The sequence below is a fragment of the Eriocheir sinensis genome, chromosome 59 (genome assembly GCF_024679095.1).
Source record: "Eriocheir sinensis breed Jianghai 21 chromosome 59, ASM2467909v1, whole genome shotgun sequence".
Classification (NCBI taxonomy): domain Eukaryota; kingdom Metazoa; phylum Arthropoda; class Malacostraca; order Decapoda; family Varunidae; genus Eriocheir; species Eriocheir sinensis.
In genome coordinates this window covers 681,470-700,000 of record NC_066567.1, presented here as the reverse complement: position 1 = coordinate 700,000, position 18,531 = coordinate 681,470, and the positions used below count along the sequence as shown (strand labels likewise).

General features: G+C 45.2%; 4 protein-coding genes across 10 annotated transcripts in view; 3 read left to right on the top strand and 1 right to left on the bottom strand.

The window, feature by feature from the left end:
* The first annotated feature begins 796 nt into the window (after nt 1–796).
* On the top strand, nt 797–2,538 carry LOC126985253 (DNA ligase 1-like). The gene is made up of 3 exons (XM_050839873.1): nt 797–813; nt 1,121–1,404; nt 2,092–2,538. Exons 2-3 carry the CDS (start codon nt 1,121–1,123, stop codon nt 2,501–2,503), a joined length of 696 nt encoding a protein of 231 aa, XP_050695830.1. The 5' UTR covers nt 797–813; the 3' UTR covers nt 2,504–2,538.
* A 1,703-nt stretch (nt 2,539–4,241) lies between these two features.
* Nucleotides 4,242–7,735, top strand: LOC126985252 (uncharacterized). The gene is made up of 3 exons (XM_050839871.1): nt 4,242–4,268; nt 5,261–5,517; nt 7,249–7,735. Exons 2-3 carry the CDS (start codon nt 5,261–5,263, stop codon nt 7,526–7,528), a joined length of 537 nt encoding a protein of 178 aa, XP_050695828.1. The 5' UTR covers nt 4,242–4,268; the 3' UTR covers nt 7,529–7,735.
* Nucleotides 7,736–8,808: 1,073 nt separating this feature from the next.
* Nucleotides 8,809–16,981, top strand: LOC126985180 (uncharacterized). The gene is made up of 6 exons (XM_050839734.1): nt 8,809–8,898; nt 9,543–9,832; nt 10,859–11,105; nt 13,642–13,692; nt 15,196–15,482; nt 15,734–16,981. The coding sequence occupies exons 2-6, from the start codon at nt 9,543–9,545 to the stop codon at nt 16,047–16,049; spliced, it is 1,191 nt and encodes a 396-aa protein (XP_050695691.1). The 5' UTR covers nt 8,809–8,898; the 3' UTR covers nt 16,050–16,981.
* Nucleotides 16,982–17,544: 563 nt separating this feature from the next.
* LOC126985249 (glutamate receptor ionotropic, kainate 2-like) overlaps nt 17,545–18,531 on the bottom strand; it is a 41,480-nt gene continuing 40,493 nt past the window's right edge. The window contains exons 20-21 of one of the 7 annotated variants that reach the window (XR_007738443.1): nt 18,032–18,497; nt 17,545–17,725 (exon numbers count right to left, since the gene is read on the bottom strand). The gene's annotated coding sequence lies outside the window, so the exon portion shown is untranslated. Of the gene's footprint in view, nt 18,498–18,531 lie in introns of all 7 variants that reach the window. The other 6 variants (XR_007738445.1, XR_007738439.1, XR_007738440.1 and 3 more) reach the window with 6 other exon arrangements.

The window sequence follows — 18,531 nt, the reverse complement described above, 5'->3', positions numbered from 1 at the left end:
TGATGCCTATGTCTAATAATAATAATAATAATAATAATAATAATAATAATAATAATAACATCCATTTGGCAAACACCTGTATTCTTAACCCCACACACAAACAAACAAACAAACACAGAGAGAGAGAGAGAGAGAGAGAGAGAGAGAGAGAGAGAGAGAGAGAGAGAGAGAGAGAGAGAGAGAGAGTGTTATAAATAGCAACATTGGTCACCTCTTCTCTCCTTAATAGATGTTTCCTCCTGTTCTTTCCTCCTTCCTTCAGTTGCCAGAGACCGAAGGAAGGAAGGAAAGAAAGAAAGAAAGAAAGAAAAGAAAAGAAAGAAATAAATAAAGAGGAAAAAGAGAGAAAGAAAGAGGAAGAAAGAAAGGGAAAGATACAAATACGGATAAGTAAAAAAAAAATGAAGGGAAAGAAAGAAAAAGAAAAGTTGCCTCAATATAACAAACAGGGAGAAAGAAGGAAAGAAAGAAAGAGAGGAAGAAAGAAAAACAAACACAGGAAAATATAATGAACAAAAGAGAGAAAGAAAGAAAGAAAGAAAGGGAGAGAAAAACATGATAAACAAAACAAAAGAAAGAAAGGAAGAGAAAAAAACCCGCAGATAAAGATGAAAAACAGAGGAACGAAAGACAGAAAAAAAGAAAGAGAGAGAAAAACATAGAAAAAAACAAACAAACAAACAGAGGAAGAAAAGGAAATCAAGCAAAAAATCAAATAGTCCCCCTTAAGGAAAGTGTTTGCAGGCATATATATAAAGGTGGAGGCGGTGGAGCAGGTGAGTTGTGGTTACCTGGAGACACGGGGCAGGCAAGGTGTGTGGTGGTGGTGGTGGTGGTGATGATGGTGATGAAGGTTACAATAGTTTTAACAGTAGAAGATAGATCAAGGGAGTGGTGATGATGGTGGTGGTGGTGGTGGTGGTGTTGAAACAAAATAGAATGCCCCCCAAATATAATAATAATAATAATAATAATAATAATAATAATAATAATAATAATAATAATAATAATAATAATAATAATAATAATAATAATAGACGGTTATTTCTCTCTCTCTCTCTCTCTCTCTCTCTCTCTCTCTCTCTCTCTCTCTCTCTCTCTCTCTCTCACACACACACAGATGCACCCGTTCACCACCACCACCACCACCACCAGCATCACCACCATCATCATCACCACGCTGGCCATCATCACCTTCTGCCTACCCACCACCACCACCACCACCACCACCAGCGAGGGGGGTCAGGGGGGGCGTGGGGTTCGGCTGCTCGGGTTCGTCACCTCCACCACCGTGACGCGCCTATCCACCACCACCATCACCGCCCTCTCCACCTGCATCACCGCCGCCACGGACGCCACCCCCTGCTTGGGACGGCGGAAGAGGAGCGACCGTCTGCTGGATATGTAAGGAAGGGAAGGATGGGAAGGAAGGGAAAGGGAGGAAGGAGAGGAGGAGGAAAAGGAGGGAAAAGTAAGGATATGGAGAGCAAGGAAGAAAGGAGAGAGAGATGAAAGTAAAGGGAGATGAAAGTAAAGGGAAGGAAGGAAAAGGGAGGAGGGAGAGGAGGAGGAAAAGGAGGGAAAACTGAGGATATGAAGAGCAAGGAAGAGAAGAGAGGGAGAGGAAAGTAAAGGGAAGGAGAGAAGGAAGGGAAGGAGAGGAAAGTAAAGGGAAGGAGACAAGGAAGAGAAGTAAAGGAAAATGAAGGAAATGGAAGGGGAGGGAAAGGAAGGAAAGGAAACGGAAAGGGAATTGAAAGAATATCAACAAATAAAGGGTGGAGAGAGAGAGAGAGAGAGAGAGAGAGAGAGAGAGAGAGAGAGAGAGAGAGAGAGAGAGAGAGAGAGAGAGAGAGAGAGAGAGAGAGAGAGAGAGAGAGAGAGAGAGAGAGAGAGAGAGAGAGAGAGAGAGAGAGAGAGAGAGAGAGAGAGAGAGAGAGAGAGAGAGAGAGAGAGAGAGAGAGAGAGAGAGAGAAACAGACAAACAGAGAAACACAAACAGAAACAGACATATAGAATCACCCTCACCACCACCACCACCACCACCACCCTCACCACAACCAAAATCTGAGTTAAATCTCCCTTCAACAGACCAAACTACGAGGCATGGAGAGACGAGGACGATGAAGCCGCTAAAGCAACCACAAACAAGGACGACTACCCACTCTTCACCAGCATGGAAGAAGACGACAAGGAGGAGGAGGAAGAGGAGGAGGAGGAGGAGGGGAGGAGGAAGACACACGGAATGGATTTGAACGTAGAGAAGAGTGAAGAGGAGGGAAAGGGGAGAGAGAAGGGAGAGAAGAGTGAAGAGGAGGGAAGGGAGAGAAAGGGGAGAGAGAGGGGAGAGGAGAGGGAGGGGAGGGTCAAGTTCACAATTTGGTCGTCGCTTTTCACGACTCTAACAGTGACCAGCTCCTCGGCTTTAGGGGGAACGACCGTCACAGCGTCCGCCTTCTGCGTCACCCCCGGCTTCATGAACGGGGCCTGTTTCCTTGGCTAATGATGATGATGATGACGAGGAGGAGGAGGTGGTGAAGGAGGAGGAGGAGGTGGTGTTCAATTTTCTCTCATTCTCTCTGTTTTGTTATCTCTCTCTCTCTCTCTCTCTCTCTCTCTCTCTCTCTCTCTCTCTCTCATTAGTGTAAGTATTCGGTATCTGTCGTGTATTTATTTGTAATTATAAAGAAGAAAAAAATAATATATATACTCAAGATCATTATTGTTTTATTTTGTTTTTGTTTGTTTTTGTTGTTGTTGATTACACTTGATAAAGAAAAAAATCCTCCTTCTGAATCTCTTTGCACTCCATCGATCTATCTAGTCCTTCTTTCCTTCATTCCTTCCTTCATTTCCTTCTCTTTCTTACTTCCCCTTCCCTTCCTTCTCTCCTTCCTGTCCCTTCCTTCTTTCCTTCCTTCCTTCCTTAACTTCCTTCTTTTTCTTACTCTTCTTCCCTTCCTTCTCTCCTTCCTGTCCCTTCCTTCTTTCCTTCCTTCCTTCCTTAACTTCCTTCTTTTTCTTACTCTCCTTCCCTTCCTTCTCTCCTTCCTTTCCCTTCCTTCTTTCCTTCATTCCTTCCTTCATTTCCTTCTCTTTCTTACTTCCCTTCCCTTCCTTCTCTCCTTCCTTTCCCTTCCTTCTTTCCTTCATTCCTTCCTTAACTTCCTTCTTTTTCTTACTCTCCTTCCCTTCCTTCTCTCCTTCCTTTCCCTTCCTTCTTTCCTTCCTTTCCCTTCCCTTCATTTCCCGTTACGTTTCTGACCTCTTCCTTTCCTTCTCCTTCCTTGCTTTTCCTTTTCCTTTTATTTTTTTGCTAGCTTTTTCATTATCTTCTTTTTTTAACGTTTTTTTTTCATTCCTTTGACGCGGAAACACAAATGAATGCGAGGTTGACAATGACACACACACACACACACACACACACACACACACACACTAAGGCCTATAGAATCCATTAGAGCCCTTCAACACACCCTTTAAATGCTATCGGAACCTACAAAAGAAGAGATCGTAGAAGCATAACATCACTTGGCAAGGCTTTCTAAAATAGGTCATATATATACTTCAAAAATTTCGGCGTCTAAGAACACACTCATTTGACAAGGCTTTCCTAGGAGTTTGGGGCGTTTGCAGAGGTAGTTTTATGACCCTGGTGGTAGTGTGACCCTTCTTCTGTACCATGAACCTGAAGAAACAGTCATCAGAACGCGACTGAGCTCCTTTTCGGCGAGAGGCGGGAGGCACACACATTTGACAAGGCTTCGTAGGAGTTTGGGGCATTTGCAGGGGTAGTTTTATGACCCTGGTGGTAGTGTGACCCTTCTTCTGTACCATGAACCTGAAGAACCACTCATTAGGACCCGATTGATCTCCTCTTCGGCCTTCGGGAATTGTTGGTGTGAGGCGGGAGGCACACACATTTGACAAGGCTTTCCTAGGAGTTTGGGGCGTTTGCAGAGGTAGTTTTATGACCCTGGTGGTAGTTCAACCCTTCTTCTGTACCATGAACCTGAAGAACCACTCATTAGGACCCGATTGATCTCCTCTTCGGCCTTACGGAATTGTTGGTGTGAGGCGGAAGCGTTTGTGAATACCGACCTCAGAAAACGAGTGGTGACGTTTTCTATGGTTTGTAGGGTAGACTTTCCTTCTGCCCCGGGCGGTGTATGGTCGCGCCTACACCACATTGAGGATATATAAGCATGTGGTCCCTTTACCTCCTAGCCTCATTAACTGTCTGTGAAGGTTAGTGTCTCAATGTTAAGGTAAAGTTGGGCGCATACGATACACGCCCATAGGAACGCGTGAGGGTAGTAGTGATCTCTGTTATGTTAGCCCTTTGAGCTTGTGGTGGGAGAGAACTCTTAAACCTTTGAGCTTGTGGTGGGAGAGAACTCTTAAACCTTTGAGCTTGTGGTGGGAGGGAACTCTTAAACCTTTGAGCTTGTGGTGGGAGAGAACTCTTAAACCTTTGAGCTTGTGGTGGGAGAGAACTCTTAAACCTTTGAGCTTGTGGTGGGAGAGAACTCTTAAACCTTTGAGCTTGTGGTGGGAGAGAACTCTTAAACCTTTGAGCTTGTGGTGGGAGAGAACTCTTAAACCTTTGAGCTTGTGGTGGGAGAGAACTCTTAAACCTTTGAGCTTGTGGTGGGAGAGAACTCTAACCCGTCTGCTGCGATTGGCATGGATTTGGCTTTCAGCGGTAGCCTTTTAACATAATAATCCCAGGTCTTTCTCTGCCTCTGCCTCGCATATACCGATGTTTGGGCTATACCTATTGCCAAAACAACAATAATTAACCATTTTAACGATAACTATATATGAAGCACTGTTGCCAGATTGTCGTACTCAGAGCATAGTGTTTACCGGTTTCTGACGCCTAACTATTGCCAAGAAACATAAGGAATTAACTATTTTAACGAGACAATCTTTGGGTCGGAGGTCGGTAAATATATGAGGCGGAGTAAATCTGGCTTTTTTTATATGAAGGCAGTTTTGGGGGTCGAGGAGACAGTTTTGGGTCCGAAATCGGAAACATAGGAGGCTGAGTTGGCAACGTTGGCACTCACCCTCTTGCTATCGTACTCAGAGCCTCGTATTTACCTGTTTCTGAGCCATAGCTATTGCCAAAACACACCAATATTTATCCATTTTAACGATAACTATATATGAAGGCAGTTTTGGGTCCGAAATCGGAAACATAGGAGGCTGAGTTGGCAACTTTGGCACTCACCCCCTGCTGCCTCGCCCCCTCCAGATGAAGGTGGCGGCGGCAGTGTGGGCGGCGGCGGGCACTGTGCTGTGCCTGGCGGTGGCTGTGAGGGGGGCTGATTTCTACCGTGCCGAGGCGAAAGGCGAGGACGAGAGGGACGAGAGAATCTTCGCCATCCGGGTCCACACCTCCGTGACGCGGCTGGCCTCCACGACCCTGAGCGCGCTGTCGACCTGCCTCTCCGTGGTCACCAGCACAGCGTGCAACGGCCGCAAGAAGAGGGAGTTCTACAACCAACTGGAGTGAGTGTCCTAACCTGACCTAACTAAACTTACCTAACCTAACTATACTTACCTAACCTAACCTCTAACTTTACCTAACCTGACCTAACTAAACTTACCTAGCCTAACTGTACTTACCTAACCTAACCTCTAACTTTAACTAACCTGACCTAACTAAACTTACCTAACCTAACTATACTTACCTAACCTAACCTCTAACTTTACCTAACCTGACCTAACTAAATTTACCTAACCTAACTATACTTACCTAACCTAACCTCTAACCTTACCTAACCATTTCTAACCTTACCTAACCTAACTAAACTTACCTAACCTAACTATACTTACCTAACCTAACTTCTAACCTTACCTAACTAAACTTACCTAACCTTACCTTTTCTAACCTTACCTAACCTAACCTAACCTCTAACCTTATCTAACCATTTCTAACCTTACCTAACCTAACTAAACTTACCTAGCCTACCCTCTAACCTTACCTAATCTAACCTAACTAAACTTACCTATCCTAACCTCTATCCTTACCTAACCTAACCTTTTCTAACCTAACCTAACATAACCTTAACTTACCTAACCTAACCTCTATCCTAACCTTACCTAACCTAACCTAACCTAACCTAACTAAACTTACCTATCCTAACCTCTATCCTTACCTAACCTAACCTTTTCTAACCTTAACTTACCTAACCTAACCTCTATCCTAACCTTACCTAACCTAACCTAACCTAACTAAACTTACCTATCCTAACCTCTATCCTTACCTAACCCAACCTAACCTAACTAAACTTACCTAGCCTAACCTCTATCCTTACCTAACCTTTTCTAACCTTACTTAACATAACCTTACTTTACCTAACCTAACATTTTCTAACCTTATCTAACCTAACTATTTACCTTACCCAACCTCTAACCTTACCTAACCTAACCTTACCTAACATAACCTTAATTTACCTAACCTCTATCCTTACCTAATCTAACCTTTCCTAACCTTACCTTACCTTACCTAACCTAACCTAACTTACCTAACCTCTAACCTTACCTAACCTAACCTTTTCTAACCTTACCTAACCTAACCTTAACTTACCTAACCTAATCTCTAACCCTTCCGTAACCTAACTTACCTAACCTAACCTTTTCTACTGAGTGGTGGGGAGGGCCCGGGACCACACCACCACACTACCACAGCCACCCTCACTATACCCACTCCACTACCACACCACCACCACCACCACCACACCACACCTCACTATACCCACTCCACTACCACACCACCACCACACCACCACACCTCACTATACCCACTCCACGACCACACCACCACCACACCACCACACCTCACTATACCCACTCCACTACCACACCACCACCACATCACCCCACCTCACTACACTCACTCCACGACCACACCACCACCACACCACCACACCTCACTATACCCACTCCACTACCACACCACCACCACCACCACACCACCACCACATCACCACACCTCACTACACTCACTCCACGACCACACCACCACCACCACCACACCACACCTCACTATACCCACTCCACTACCACACCACCACCACATCATCACACCTCACTACACTCACTCCACGACCACACCACCACCACACCACCACACCTCACTATACCCACTCCACTACCACACCACCACCACATCACCACACCTCACTCCACTCACTCCACGACCACACCACCATTAACACCACCAACTCTCCCTTACAGAGCCCTCGAGGGACCTTATGCCGACACCGATTTCAAGCTATCAGGAAGCATGGACGAAGAAGGAGCAGAAGAGGAGGAGGTGACGAGCAGCACCGAGGAGGAGGAGGAGGAGGCCATGGAGGGGGAGGCTGTGACCGGCAGGGATGGGAAGAAGCTCACCATCTGGTCCACAAGCCTCACCACCCTCACCATCACCTCCACCTCCTACATCCCCGGAACCACCATCACCGCCAGCGCCTTCTGCACCGCTCCGGGCATCACCGAAGGCTGCTTTGGGTAAGGTCAAGTGAGGTCAGTGAAATGCCGCGTGACCTCTGACCTTTACCCGTGACCGCTTGACCTGACCCCCGGACCTCCCCCCTCCCTCAACCCTCCCCCCCCTTAGCCCTAGAATTGCTTTTTTGGACTCGTTCGCCCCTGTACAGTATCTTTTGTTGTTGTTGTTGTTGTTTTTGTTGTTAAGTATATAATAAAAGTGTTGTATTTCTGTATTTGTTTTGTTTCTCGTTGTTATTTGGGAGGAGGAGGAGGAGGAGGAGGAGGAGGAGGAAAAAGAAGAAGAAGAGGAGGAGGAGGAGGAGGAGGAGGAGGAATAGACAACACGAAATAAAAAAAATAAAAAAGGAAAGCAGACCAATAAAAAAAACATGAAAAAGACGAAGAACAAGAAAAATAAAAATGAAGAAAGAAGAAGAAGAAGAGGAGGAAGTATACAGCGGCCGTTTTTCTTTTTTTTTTTATACATAGGCCTACAGAAATCAAAGTCTGGACCGTCTTCGGGTAAAACGTGCATGCAGACAGACAGACACAGACAGACAAAACAACAACAACAACATCAACATCAACAACTTCAGTCACTCGATCGTTTAAGTCATCCAGTGAAGTCACCCACCACCACCACCACCACCATTGCCACCACCACCACCACCACCACCACCACCATCACCATTGCCACCACCACCACCACCACCACCACTGCCACACTAACAGGAAAGAAACATGTACAAAATATCCTTTACTTTCCTCCTCCACCCGGGAAATTACTCTTCTTCTTCTTCTTCTTCTTCCTCTTCTTCTTCTTTTTCTTTTTCTTTTTCTTCCTCTTCTTTTTTTCTTCTTCTTCTTCTTCTTCGGCTTCTTTTTCTTCCTCTTCTTCTTTTCATCTTTATTTTTCAACATAATCCTTCCTCCTCCTCCTCCTCCTCCTCCTCCTCTTATTTTTTTCTTTTCTTCCTCCTCCTCCTCCTCCTCTTCCTTTTTCTCTCATTCTTCCTCCTCCTCTTCCTTTTTCTTCCCCTTGTCTCTTCCTCCTCTCCTCTTCCTCCTCCTCTTTCACAATCCTTTTCTTCTTTTTTTGTATTCTTCGTCTCCTCCTCCTCCTCCTCCTCCTCTTCCCAATTTAAAAACCAACCAACAGAAAACGTCACTCCTTCAAGGCAGACAATTATAAAACGGAAAACTCAAGGGAAAACTGCAGTAAATTCCCCTAGAGTGACGTGGCGCTGGTCAGGGTGAGTTGGGGTGCCTCACTACCCTCCCCCGGGACCCCGAGTGTTACCCTGGGGTGCGGGGAAGGCGTGCGTGCGTATATAAGAGGTGAGGTTAAGGGGCTGCGTGCGTGTGTGTGTGTGACATCTGCTTGCGTATAAGGTTGGTGTGGCTGGGGCTTTCCTCCTCCTCCTCCTCCTCCCTCTTCCTCTTCTTCTTCTTCTTCTTCTTCTTCTTCTTCTTCTTCTTCTATTTAATTAGCATCACCAATTTCTGTCCTTTTATCATTCTCCTTCTTCATTTTCCTTGTCTTCTTCTTCTTCTTCTTCTTCTTCTTCTTCTTCTTCTTCTTCCTCTTGTTGCTCTTCCATTCCATTACTATCACCAACTTCTGTCATTTTACCTTCCTCCTCCTCCTTCTTCTTCTCCTCCTCCTCCTCCTCCTCCTCCTTTTTCATTGTTTTCTTCTTCTTCTTCTTCTTCTTCCTCTTGTTGCTCTTCCATTCCATTACTATCACCAACTTCTGTCATTTTACCCTCCTCCTCCTCCTCCTCCTCCTCCTCCTCCTCCTGTTTCGATTGATTTGCTCTGAAAAAGAATATATATCCGTATGTGGACAATCACTGAAAAAAAGAATAGACATAAACATCAACAAATATGCAAGTAAATAAACGAGCAAATAAACAAAGAGATAAACAAATATAAAACTGAACGAGTGAAACATTAACCATAACAATAATAATAATAATAATAATAATAATAATAATAATAATAATAATAATAATAATGATGATTGATGATACAGATGGGGGTAGTGAGGAGAACGCAAACGATGAAGGTGATGATGGTGGTGATGGTGATGACTGTCCTACCACACCACGTCACACCCACCACCACCACCGCACCACCAGAACCAGAAGGCCCCGTGGTGGTGGATCAGAGAAGGGTGGAGCGCCTCTTAGCCTTCTACACCACCACCTCCGTGAAGCGTCTGGCCACGACCACAATCACGGCGCCCTACACGTGTCTCTCAACGAACGGCGGTGCCGCGGCGTGCAACGGGAGGAAGAAGAAGTCGCTCTGGAAGGACCTCATGTAAGAAGGACCGTAGGATTTATTAGCCCGGTATTACAAGAAACTTTCGATTCACACATCAGCTATTTCTAAAGGTCAAAGAGGGGGTCAGTCGGGTTCTAAAAAGTGTTTCTTCAGGTTCATGGTACAGAGGAAGGGTCAAACTAGCAATAGGGCCATAAAACTACTCCCGGAAATGCCTGCAACTCCTACGAAAGCCTTGCCAAATATGTGTTCTTGGGCGGCGAAATGTCTTAGAAAACGACCCTCCTAGTCTGTCTTCCAAATATATCGAGGCCGGTCTGGCATAGGCTCCCGTGGGTCCTTTCCTCCCCTCTGCTCTGCCATACAGTCCCAACAGCTATCCCTTCCTCTCATATGTAAGCTATTGGTAACATATGAGAGGAAGGGATAGGTGTTGGGACTGTGTGGCAGGGCAGAGGGGAGGAAAGGACCCGCGGGAGCCAACGCCAAAAATGACTCGACAATTTGGTTCACAATAGTAAGCGTAGGATATATATATATATGTTTCTCTCTTGAGGGGTCGCTTGGATGGCCCCAGTCTGTTTGTTGAGCGGGCGGATTTTATTTACAGTGGCTCCCGTGGTGTGTGTGTCTTCCCTGACCTCTTGACCTGTCGCTGAAGTTAGGGTCGATGGAAGATCTAGGCAGCTTTTTTTGTTTTACTGCAAAGGAGACGGTTCAAGGGCAACAAAAAGAGTGCAGAGAGAAAAACAAAGCCCGCTACGCACCGCTCCCATAACAGACAAACGCAAAGGTGGCCAAAAGGGAGGTCAATTTCGGGTGGAGTTTTTTTTGTTTTTGTTTTTTTTCGGACACCGCCTCCCTATTTTAATCAAGGGAATAAGTTTGTTTGGTGATGTTTTAGTGGTGAGAGAGAACCTTCACCACTAGAACATCACCACCACCATCCTCACCACCACCGTCACCACCACAACTAGCAAACCCATCACCATCACCACCAGAACCCCACCCCCATCACCACCACTGTATCACCACTAACACAACCACCCTCACCACCACCAGGGACGTCGAAGGCCTCTACCAGGGACCAGAACTTGAGGGAAGCCAAGAGAAGGAGATGGAGAGAGAGGAGAAGGATTTGGAAGTGGAGGAGAGTGTGGAGGGAGGGAAGAGGGAGGGGAGGAGGCTTACGATATGGTCCACTGTTCTCTCCACCCTGACCCTAACCTCCACTTCCTACCTCGCCGGCACCACCATCACCGCCACCGCCTTCTGCCTCACCGCCGGACTCACCCCTGGTTGCTTTGGTTAATTGGGTGGTGATGTGCTTTTTTTTTTTTTTTTTTTTTTGGTCTGTCTTTGGTTTGGTTTTATTCTGTTTTATTCTCTGTCTGTCTGTCTGTCTGTCTGTCTGTCTCTCTCTCTCTCTCTCTCTCTCTCTCTCTCTCAGCGCGACCCGGACCCCCCCCCAACCCCCCCTTGATAATTTGTATGTGGTTTTTTTATATATATAACTTGGATTCTCTTATTTAGTGTACAAAGCTAATGATAATAATAATAATAATAATAATAATAATAATAATAATGATAATGTGTGAGGTGGTTTTATTAGTTACCTGCCCAATACCTGTACTGTTATATACCATTACCTGTATTTTATTAGCATGTGTTTGGTATACCTGAATTTCATTTTCCTCTGCGTGGTGGTCATCCTCAGAGCTTCTATTTTGTTTTTCTATAGTTGTTTTTCTAGAGAGATCGTGTCTGTGTGTGTTTGTTAATGTGCATATGTGTGTATGTTTATGTATGGATGTAGGTAAGGAAAGGAAGAGAGAAGATTGGAAAGGAAAGCGAAGGATAGGAAGGGAAGGGAAGGGAAGGAAAGGGAAGGGAATGAAGGGAAGGTAAAAGAGTGGAGCTATGAGGAGAAGGAAAGGTGACTATGTATCAGTGGTGGGCGCGGTACCAAAAGTCTGGGGTTGCGTTACGCGGTACTGCGGTGCCTCAGCATGCCCAGTGCATTCCGCGGTACTCCGGTACTTTTCCCGCCCCCCCTGGTGCGTTCCGCGGTACTGCGGTACTGGGGTACCTGGTTTCTAAAGAAGCACTTAAAAAGAAAAAAAAAATAGCTCTGCGACACCAATTACCAAAAACACCTACATGTAAAAAAAAAAAATAATAATAATTAAACGCCACATGAGATTAGGTGGAAATTACCCAGCAGGAAAGATGTGCCCGGAATATGTAACACAATAATGTTGTAGATGACAATAATATATACAGGTAATTATTTAACAGATTATTTCCTAGGAGCAAGATTTTCACCGACCTGCCAGTAGTGAAGTTGGGCCGGGAGTAGAGTTAGAACGTTACACTTTCTAAGTCCGATACCGTTAGCACGATACACGTTAGTAACGTGTATCGTGTACTTATTCAATGTAAATGGCGTTATATAATCTTCATCCGAAATTGATTCTCTCTATCCTACACAACAAGCCAAACAATAATACCTTGACCTCACGCACGGAGACTGTACACCCGGCGAATGCAAAGAATATACGATTTAACCATTTTCCTGTTCAATGTAAATGACGTTACAGTATCTCCATCTGAAACTGATACTCTCTGGGCCGATTACAAGACATTTCATTGCCCAAAAACACATATTTGACAAGACTTTCGTAGGAGTTGTGGGCATTTCCAGGAGTAGCTTTATGACCCTGGTGGTAGTCTGACCCTTCCTCCGTACCGTGAACCTGAAGAAACACTCAGAAGAACCCGACTGACCCCCTCTTTGACCTTTAGTATTAGCTGATGTGAGAAGCGAAAGTGATACCGACCTCTATCCTAAATTTACCTCTCTTTAGCCGGGTCCACAGCCTCCGTGTAACCTCTCCAAGACACATACGGCTCACAGGTTAATTAGGAGAAGGTTAGGTGAAGTAGTTACAGGTAAGGCTCGGTAATTATGCAATATTAGGATCCAAAAAGGGGAGGTAAGTTAGTCCTTCAAGGTCATGCTGAGTTACTTTAAGATCAGTTATATAAAGTTCAGGCATTGTAGAGAAAAGAAAACGACACAGAAATAATGAAAACGGAATAGAATCAAAGAGTTTTCACCTCATCCAACACACACACACACACATACACCCACACACACACACACACAGTTGCCAGGTTACCGTACTCAGAGCATAGTATTTACCGGTTTCTGACGCCTAACTAACTCTTTTAACGATAACAATAAATGAGTCTTGTTATTGGAACCCAGGAGATAGTTTGGGGGCAGGAAGTCGGGAAATATAACCGGCTGAGTACGACAATCTTGCACCGTTAACACACACACACACACACACACACCACCACCACCACCATCAAGACAGACACACACAGAATGAGACTGAAAACGCACTCTGTCCAACACTTCTGCGCTAAAAATAGTAACACAGCCTCCTCCTCTTCCTCCTCCTCCTCCTCTTCCTCTACTTGCTTCAGGAAAACGATCATTGATATTCGAATTTTCCCTTTTGCTTTCATATCTTTTATTGTGTGTGTGTGTGTGTGTGTGTGTGTGTGTGTGTGTGTGGCCACGTCAGGGATAGGTAGGCAAAAGAGGAGGGAAACGAAATCATGCTTGGAGGAGGGGGAGATAAAAGGGGGAAGTGGAGGATGAGGGGGTGAGAAGGAAGAGGAGGAGGAGGGGGTGGTAAGGGGAGGGTGTAAGGAGGAGGAGGAGGGGGTAAGAAGGAGGAGGAGGGGTGAGGGAAGAGGGGATAGTAAGGGGAGGGGGGTAGACAGGAGAGGGAGCAGGAGAGTTAAAAATTTTGCGGCTCTATATAAAGCAGACGAGGATAGCGGACTGCACTGATTACCGCCTCGTGTGTGTGTGTGTGAAGGTGGGTGAGGGATGCTGTTGCTGTCTGTCAATCTATCTATCTGCCTGTCTGTCTACCTAACTTCCCGTCTGTCTACCCCTCGTTTCCATATGCGAGCTGGAATAAGGACGTGCAGTAACAGCTTTAGTAAAACATTTGGACCACTGCAGACAAAGCTTAGTAATGAAGAATAGGGTACTAGCTGCGGGATCATGTTTCTTATAGGCCCCTCAAAGCGAATTAATGAGAAAAATCGTCACTCACGCAAACCATTTCATAATATATATCAATGTATTTGTGATCAGTTTATGCAGCATCTATTTTTGGGGGTTTATAGCATGGTGAAAATTTGGCCCGTCGCTGCTACACGGTAGAGCCACAAATTTGGCCCGTCGCTGGTACACGGTAGAGCCACAACTTTGGACCGTCGCTGTTTCACGATAAAGCCACAAATTTGGCCCATAGCTGTTTCACGGTAAAGCCACAAATTTGGCCCATAGCTGTTTCACGATAAAGCCACAAATTTGGCCCATAGCTGTTTCACGGTAAAGCCACAAATTTGGCCCATAGCTGTTTCACGATAAAGCCACAAATTTGGCCCATAGCTGTTTCACGGTAAAGCCACAAATTTGGCCCGTCGCAGTTTCACGGTAAAGCCACAAATTTGGCCCGTCGCTGTTTCACGATAAAGCCACAAATTTGGCCCGTCGCTGCTACACGGTAAAGCCACAAATTTGGCCCGTCGCTGCTACACGGTAAAGCCACAAATTTGGCCCGTCGCTGCTACACGGTAAAGCCACAAATTTGGCCCGTTACTGCTACCGGGTTTTAATAGATGATACACTGAGACAGACAGACAGACAGACAGACGGACAGACGGACTGACAACACAAAAAAATAATAAATACATCTAGACAGATTAAGACACACAGGAAATATAAATGAAAGTATTCTTTTTCTTTTTTTACGCTTAGCTTATTGCTGGGGCAGGCTTTCTTGTTAGGGCCTGGTGGTCGGTCCCAGCTCGTTACGGCGCAGGTGTGTTGTATAGTGGCGCCATCTTGCTTGGCTCATGCTGCCCACCGAATCTCTTTTCTGTCCTCTATAGGCGGCCAACCTAGAGTCCGGGTTGACAGGTGGTCTTCAGGGCAGCACGCGGGTAGTCACAAACCGATTAGCCACCGCCTCGCAAAACGGCATTAGACGGGGAAACAAAGACATTTACCAGTCATGAAAAAATTATGAGCCGTATTACTAAACATTTCGCAGCCCAAGTTCACATATTTGACAAGGCTTTCGTACGAGTTGTGGGCATTTCCAGGAGTAGTTGTATGACTCTGGTGGTAGTTCGATCCTTCCTCTGTACCGTAAACCTAAAGAAACACTCATTAGAACCCGCCTGACCCCCTCTTTGACCTTTAGAAATAGCCGATGTGAGAAACGAGTGTGTCTTGCAATACCGACCTATATCATTTTCTCCCTTTCTTTGCCCGCCTCGCCCCCCCGCCCCCCTCCCCCCCACAGACAATGAGGAAGGTGATAGCATTGGTGGTGTTACTGGGGGTGGTGGCGGCGGCGTCAGGGACTTCCCCGGCTGAGGGTGGCGCCAACAAAGCGAGTGACGCCAGCCATGCCGCCAAGGACCTGCTGGAGGAGGACAGGCGCGGCGTGAAGATCTTCGCCTACTCCACCACCACCTCCATTAAGCGGCTCGCCACCACCACCATCACCGCCATCTCCACCTGCCTCTCGCTCTCCGTCGGGGTAGTGTGCACCGGCAGGAGGAAGCGATCCTACTTCAGTGACCTCGTGTGAGTGGAAGGAGCAGTTGACTGATTGACTGATTGGCGAGTTGATTGATTGGGGCAGGAGGGTACGATCTCACTTCACTGACCTCGTGTGAGTGGAAGGAGCAGTTGACTGATTGATGACTGGCTGGTTGATTGATTGTAATTCTCTCTCTCTCTCTCTCTCTCTCTCTCTCTCTCTCTCTCTCTCTCTCTCTCTCTCTCTCTCTCTCTCTCTCTCTCTCTCTCTCTCTCTCTCTCTCTCTCCTAAATAGAAACCTGGATGAGATGTCAGAATCGGACGCTCTCTACGGCAGCCAGCTTGAGGAGGACGATGTGGAGGTGGGGAGCAGGTCTGGATACGGCGGGCAGGAGGAGGAGGCGGGAGAGGAGGTGGTGGAGGAACCGGGCAAGGATGGGCAGGTGAAGAAGCGGCTGGTAAAGGGAAAGAAGGGCAGGAAGCTAACTATCATCTCCTCCTTGATCTCGACTCTGACCCTCACCTCGACGTCCTATCTGGTGGGCACTACTGTCACCGCCACGGCCTTCTGCGCGGCCCCGGGTCTCACCGCGGGATGCTTCGGAAAGTAGTGATGCCGCCTGATCTGTCGCCCACGGAGACCTCGCACGAGTACCCTTGCCTGTTCCTATTACCTTACCCCCCAATCACCTATCACCTGTTGACTTGCTCCCCAATTACCGTCCCTCGCATCTATCACTCTGTTTTCATTCAGCAGTATTTCCTTTCTTTTTTGACCTTGTATCTTGCTTATTAGGTAATGATAAGTATGTTTTTTAACTTAATTGTATCCTTTCCCTTTCCTTCTCCTTCTCCTCCGTCTCTTCCTCCTTTTCCTCTCTCCCTCCTACCTTCTTCCCTCTCTCCTCTTCCTCTTTCCCTCCCATCTCTCCTACCCTCCTTTCCTCCCTCACAACACCCTCTTTCCTCCCCTAGTTCCCTCCCCACGATAGGACAAGGCACTCACTCGGCACAGGTAGGGTCATGACACGTGATGACCTGACCCTGGCCACCCAAGTCCCGCTCCCTGACCTGCCCTGAACAAGCTGAGGAATCACCGCTGACCTGTTTGTTAATTTATTTGATGTTTGTATTTGTTTTATTTTTTGCTTTAAGTTGGACTCTCTTCCTTTGTACATTATAAGTTACCTGATGAAAATAAATGATAAAGGAATAAACAAAACGCTCATTGTACGTATATATTCCTCTGTCACGTGGTGAGTAAGCGGCCATTTTTTCCTTTGCTTTTGTCCTTGAATTTTAAAGTTAAAGAAAAGATCCCTAAATGGTAAAGGATTAAAGGAAACGTTCATTGTTTATATTCCTTTGTGACGTGGTAAGTACACAACCATTTTTCCCCTTGTTTTTTTTGTTGTTGTTTTTCCTTTGTTTTTGTTCTTGAAATTTTCCGTTACAGTTAAAAAAAAAAAATCCCTCAGTGACAAAGGAACCGTTCATTGTTTATATATTCCTCTGTGGCGTGGTAAGTAAACAGTCTTTTTTTGTTTGTTTGTTTGTTTGTTTGTTTCCTTTGTTTTTGCCCTCGAGTTATTTCCTTTACTATAAAAAAAATCCGTCCCCTGATAACTGACCGGGAACGTTGTGGAGTGTTTTCAAATATATGTGTTAATAAAGTGCGTATGTGTAACTTGTGTGTCTACGTATACGACTTACACACACACACACACACACACACACACACACACACACACGTAGCTAGCCTATGTTCATTTGTTCATTTTCTGTTGTTGTTGTTGTTGTTGTTGTTGTTGTTGTTGTTGTTGTTTATTTCCAGTGATACCAACTGCACTGCATCGCCTCATCCAAGTATTTCTCTTCTTTTCCTTTCATTCCCACTTTTCCTTTGTTCATTTGCTATTGTTGTTGTTGCTGTTGTTGTTGTTGTTGTTGTTTATTTCCAGTGATACCAACTGAACTACCTTGATCATAATATTTCTCTTCTTTCCCTTTCAATCCCAGTTTCCATTTCTATTTTCCTTCCGTTTATTTATTTATCATCCAACACTCGTCCATTGCAACAAATAATAAGGATATGAAACAATCATCATCATTACTATCATCATTATTATTATTATCATGACACAAACAGCTGTACCATGACTCCTTAGACCTAGCAAACAAACAAGCACGTAAGTCCTATAGATGATCACACACAAGCGAAGGAACACACATTGTACCGCCTTTAGGAGAACAAATCAACTAATCTATTTATACTTATACGAAAGAGCTTAACCAATCTTCGCCTCTTGCTGTACTGTGGTAGGTGTATAACGTCTGTCTACAACGAAAGCTCTGAATAACGCATCTCTATAACGGACTGTCTATAACGAAAGCTCTGAATAACGTGTCTCTATAACGTAATCAGTTTGCATAACGTAAACTTTAACTAATCTTTGTCTTGCTGTACTGTGGTAGGTGTATAACGTCTGTCTACAACGAAAGCTCTGAATAACGCATCTCTGTAACGGACTGTCTATAACGAAAGCTCTGAATAACGTATCTCTATAACGTAATCAGTTTGCATAACGTAAACTTTAACTAATCTTTGTCTTGCTGTACTGTGGTGGGGGTATAACGTCTGTCTATAACGAAAGCCCTGAATAACGCATCTCTATAACGGACTGTCTATAACGAAAGCTCTGAATAACGTATCTCTATAACGTAATCAGTCTGCATAACGTAAACTTTAACTAATCTTTGTCTTGCTGTACTGTGGTAGGTGTATAACGTCTGTCTATAACGAAAGCCCTGAATAACGCATCTCTATAACGGACTGTCTATAACGAAAGCTCTGAATAACGTATCTCTATAACGTAATCAGTTTGCATAACGTAAACTTTAACTAATCTTTGTCTTGCTGTACTGTGGTAGGTGTATAACGTCTGTCTATAACGAAAGCCCTGAATAACGCATTTCTATAACGGACTGTCTATAACGAAAGCTCTGACTAACGTATCTCTATAACGTAATCAGTTTGCATAGCGTAAACTTTAACTAATCTTTGTCTTGCTGTACTGTGGTAGGTGTATAACG